Source organism: Prunus avium, chromosome 8 (assembly GCF_965620075.1).
Source record: "Prunus avium chromosome 8, drPruAviu1.hap1.1, whole genome shotgun sequence".
Classification (NCBI taxonomy): Eukaryota; Viridiplantae; Streptophyta; class Magnoliopsida; order Rosales; family Rosaceae; genus Prunus; species Prunus avium.
This window is the reverse complement of record NC_142291.1, coordinates 27,718,540-27,723,189: the sequence shown is the minus strand read 5'-3', so window position 1 is coordinate 27,723,189 and position 4,650 is coordinate 27,718,540. Positions and strand designations below refer to the sequence as shown.

Below are 4,650 nucleotides of genomic sequence, written 5' to 3'. Positions count from 1 at the left end.
AAAGATGAATTAATAGGAGGCTATTCTTCTAGATTGACGAGATGAATGTCTTATGTATTACTGCGGGGAACATATGCCTTTGGATGAGAGCTGATCTCGTTGATACTATTCCAGAGTCCTACATGGCTTGAACTACTCCTGAAGCTGCTCTTACGACTTCATGATGGGAGGGACAGAGAGATAACGGCAGTTAAGCCAATGTTGAAAGCAATAAAATATTTAGAAAAAAAAAAAAAAAAAAACTCTACTATTTGACATGTCATACTTTTAAGTCATTAGATTATTATAATGGTTTAGATTAAGTGAAATGCGGGTAGATACAAGAACTCTAAATATAGAAGCTTGAGATCCTCTATTTTGGTATGATTGACTAATCAAACCATAATTTCGAGAATTATAATTGCTAGAAGGAAGGCTTCGAACTTAGGTATAATAGGGCGGGCTCAATATAATGAGCAACTGACCTAACCTAACCTGCACTTCCATCAATTTTTTAATTCAAGAGAATTCATAGTTAAACAAGTAATCTTAGCCATCTATCTACTTAATCAGTGCACATTGTGTTTTTTTTGTTCTTTTTTGTCAAATGATGCCAAATATGTGTTGGTTCCGTAGGAATCTTAGTTTGTGAAGTATGGAGCCTAGGATCGATATATATAAAGTTTGTGACGTATGGAGCCTTACGTAATAAGGTGCAGTATTTGACTAACTAAAGTCACCTGTCAAATCTTAATTAGGTTGTTTAAATTTGTTCACTTGGCTAACCATATTATATTTTTCTTTAGCTTATGACGTGCTTAATCCCACGTAACCTGTCTGAGATCATAAACCTGTAAACGTTTCAAGAAGTTGGTGTACAAGCTATAGTAATTAAGTGGGACTACATACTAATCGGAATTTTGATACCGAATTTTTTAAATTTCAGGGTAAAGTAAAGAGGTAACAAAGTAAATTTTATTCGTCCTCTTCTCGCATAAAACACAAATAATTATGTCAAATTAATTTACATAAAGTACAAATTTATGCTGGACACAAAGAATTGTGTCAAATGTCAATTAAATGTAAATAATAATTATAAGTATCATCTCACAAGTTGTTCAGAAAAAGTAAAATTATTTATTTATGTAGACACAAATAGTTGTGTCTTTATATGAGAAATGTGACACCCGTATAACACATAATTTCATATGGTTCATGTTGTTGTGTGCAATTAAACATCAAACATTTTTTGAAGTTCATTTAGGAATTTGTGGGTGATACCTTAAAGGAATTTTCAATTAATGTTAAGTTATTTGATTTGATTCTTTGGAGTTTGTTAAGGTGATGTATTTAGTGATTTTCCTGGTTGTAAATTTTTTTTTTTGTCATTGCATTTGTAGGCTATTTAAAGTTTTTCATGTTTGCATTTTTTTTTTTTTGCTCAGGCATGTTTGCATTTAGGGTGTTAAAGAAAAGTGGAATCCAGCCGCGTGAGCACCTGGGTTGTAATATTTTTTTTGCCCAAATTGATGAAAGTTCAAGGGAAACATTCAAATAAGACAAAAAAGAATGAGAATTTGAGAAATTGAGAATTCCCCATGGAAAGGAAATTCCTTTTGAACAAGACCTTTCAATCTCACATTATTGGCCCTTTCGGCTCAGCTGAATGATTCAATGGTCATGGATGAACCACGTCATTAAGCTCCAAAAGATGGCCCTCTCTCTCTCTCTCTCTCTACCGACCACGAGTTTCACACGATGGATATGTATTGTACAATACATCCGATCGACAAACAATTATTTTCATAATCCCCTCTCCTAATATCGTGTGTATAAAGAAAAAAAGAAGATATAATTGTCCATTTGCAGCGACTTAATTATCGAGCAATTTCATCTCGAAATTGTGCCTTGATTAGTCAATTTTTTGATTCAGGAAAAGTGATAATTAAACGAGGAAATTTGATGTATGTAGTTGTCCTTAATTAAATGGTGTACACTGTTAGACAACTAATGCTGCCAAAGATGTGTTAGTTGCATAGGAATCTTAATACTTAGGACCACCTAGGACATACAATTAACGTTAGTGATTTATGGGGCCCTACGTTTAGCTGCACTATTTCACTAACTGAAGTCGTCGCCTCTCAAAAGTTAATTAGGTTGGTTGTACACTTGGTCAATCAAATCATATTCTTAGCTGATGACGTACTTAATCCCACGTAAGCTGTGTTAGATCGTGCACCTCAAAACGTTTCAAGTTGTTGGTGCAAGTTAGTAATTAAGAAGTTTGTTGTCATGTTAGACAACCACGTACCGAACTTTTAAATTTTCAAGGTAAAAAAGTAACAAGTTAGTTGTGTTGGGTAAGCATTTTGCTATAAAAATGGAGGAGTATTATTTGAGAATGGATACCAAGAGAGAGCGAGAGACAGAGAGAGAGGAGTATTATTTGAGAACATAAAAATGGAGGTAGAGCAAGTCCTACACATGAATGGAGGAGTTGGGAAGACAAGCTATGCAAACAATTCCCTACTTCAAGTGAGTCTCTCTCTCTCTCTCTCTCTCTCTCTCTCTCTCTCTCTCCCTAGTTCATTTTATATGAAGTACTTATAAGAGGAAAAGTAAATAATTTGTATATTCACCACTTAAAGAGCATGGCTCTTTCTCAAACTATTTTGCTAACCAGAACTACGCAAAATTCATGCTTTCTTAAACTTTTTTCTTTCTTTCAGAGAGCAGTGATTTCAACGGTGAAGCCAATAGTTGATGCAAGCATAGAGGAGCTGTGTTGCACTCTCTTCCCAGAGTGTTTGAAAATAGCGGACTTGGGATGCTCTTCAGGACCCAACACCCTTTTGGTGGTATCAGATATCATAGACAACATCCGCAACACTTTCCAAAAACTCAACCGCCCACCTCCATCACTCCAAGCCTTCTTGAATGATCTTCCCCGAAACGATTTCAACACGGTGTTCAGGTCATTGCCAGGCTTCTATAAGAAACTTGATGAAGAACCTGAAAAGAAGCTTGGGCCATGTTTCATTGCAGGAATGCCTGGCTCTTTCTATGGCAGGCTCTTCCCCGAAAATTCTCTCCACTTTGTTCACTCTTCTTATGCTCTCATGTGGATCTCTGAGGTTGATTTTTTTTTAATCAATCATTGAGTCGTTATTATACTGTTTACTGCTAGTAGGCATAAACTCTTCATACACCCAGTTATATATAACTCATTAGTTACACCGCATGGCAGGATGCTCCAGTAGTCAAACATAAAAATGTCTCCATGAGAAGACTTTCTCAAGCAACTAGGGATTTAAAATATTTCTGACAAGTGATAATTTAAAATATTCAATTGGTAAAATTATAATAATCTAAAATCGTGTCTGATAATTTAATCTGACAAGTGATGAGCATAAACGTGTGTACGTAGGTTCCAAAAGGCTTGGTGACCAAAGAAGGAGAGGGACTTAACAAGGGGAACATATATATAGCAAAGACAAGCCCTCCGGCTGTGTTTAAGCAATACTTGGAGCAATTCAAAAGGGACTTCACAGTCTTTCTGAGGTCACGTGCCGAAGAGCTCGTCCCTGGGGGCAGTATGGTCCTCACAACCATGGGCAGCATAAAGAGTGACGATCCCCTTTGCATTTGGGAATTTGTAGGAATGAAGGTCAATGACATGGTTTTAGAGGTAATTAAATATTAGATCATACTGATTTCTAAAAGATTTGGGACACAATATTTATTGCTAATTTGAAATGTACTTTGATGAATTTTCAGGGCTTGATTGAAGAGGAAAAACTGGACAGATTCAATATGCCATACTATGCACCTACAACCAAGGAGATCGAAGAGGTGATCGAGGCTGAAGGATCTTTTATTTTGCAAAAGCTTGAAGTTTTCAAAAATGATTGGGACTCTTATGTCAAGCAAGCTAACAGTGGCCTTGATAAGAAGACAAGGGCTGCAATATTTGCCACTGACATAAGGGCTGTGGGAGAGCCGATTCTGGCGAGCCAATTCGGAGAAGCACCCATGGACGATTTGTTTCGTAGGTTTGAAGCAGATGTTCTTGATCACATGGAAAGGGAAAACTGCCAGTTCATTAACCTGGTTATCTCGTTGACAAAGAAGCGTTGAGATGAATATTCAAGAAATGGGGCAACAAGATTTATGTTCCATATGCTTTGTTTATGTAACGTTTGTACCTTTCAGGTCTCTTGGACTTCAGTTTATTGTTAAGAATAAAGTTGTTGACATTTGGTCATCTTTGTGTTATTCATACTTCAATTTAAAACGCGTTAAAGGAAATGGAAGCGAAGCTTCTTTGGAAAATTATCGCTTCAGTTTTCGATTCATAGAAAACCCAAAATCCTAACTAGCTATCCAAACTCAAATTTAAGACCCTTGAAAAGAGTTCATGTTCAAGATTGTTAATTATATGTTTTTTTGTTGATTAGAATCACACAAAGAAGATTTAGAAACTGCAGTTCAAGTTTAAAAAGATTTTTTTTTAAAGAAAAATAAATAAATAAATAAATAAATCCACCACACAATTGATGCTTGAACCCAAAATTCCAACCTAGTTATTGTATGCGAAATTGAATGTGAATTTTTATGGTTTAAACTTGTTGGTCATTGATATTTATTGGATTTTTGTTTCTCATACCCCAT

General features: G+C 35.6%; 1 protein-coding gene across 1 annotated transcript; it reads left to right on the top strand.

The window, feature by feature from the left end:
* Positions 1 to 2,370: 2,370 nt before the first annotated feature.
* LOC148292450 (S-adenosyl-methionine 4-1-methyl-2-pyrrolidinyl-3-oxobutanic acid methyltransferase-like) lies at positions 2,371 to 4,243 on the top strand. Its single transcript, XM_088246378.1, has 4 exons — positions 2,371 to 2,514; positions 2,709 to 3,113; positions 3,407 to 3,667; positions 3,757 to 4,243. Exons 1-4 carry the CDS (start codon positions 2,440 to 2,442, stop codon positions 4,114 to 4,116), a joined length of 1,101 nt encoding a protein of 366 aa, XP_088102504.1. The 5' UTR covers positions 2,371 to 2,439; the 3' UTR covers positions 4,117 to 4,243.
* Positions 4,244 to 4,650: the final 407 nt, after the last annotated feature.

What these genes read in the sequence shown, in the direction of transcription:
- LOC148292450 (XM_088246378.1), top strand. Translation starts at nt 2,440, where the DNA reads ATGGAGGTAGAGCAAGTCCTACACATGAATGGAGGAGTTGGGAAGACA. An exon ending in CAAACAATTCCCTACTTCAA is followed by an intron (nt 2,515 to 2,708) that starts GTGAGTCTCTCT and finishes TCTTTCTTTCAG; the next exon opens with AGAGCAGTGATTTCAACGGT. An exon ending in TCAATGACATGGTTTTAGAG is followed by an intron (nt 3,668 to 3,756) that starts GTAATTAAATAT and finishes ATGAATTTTCAG; the next exon opens with GGCTTGATTGAAGAGGAAAA.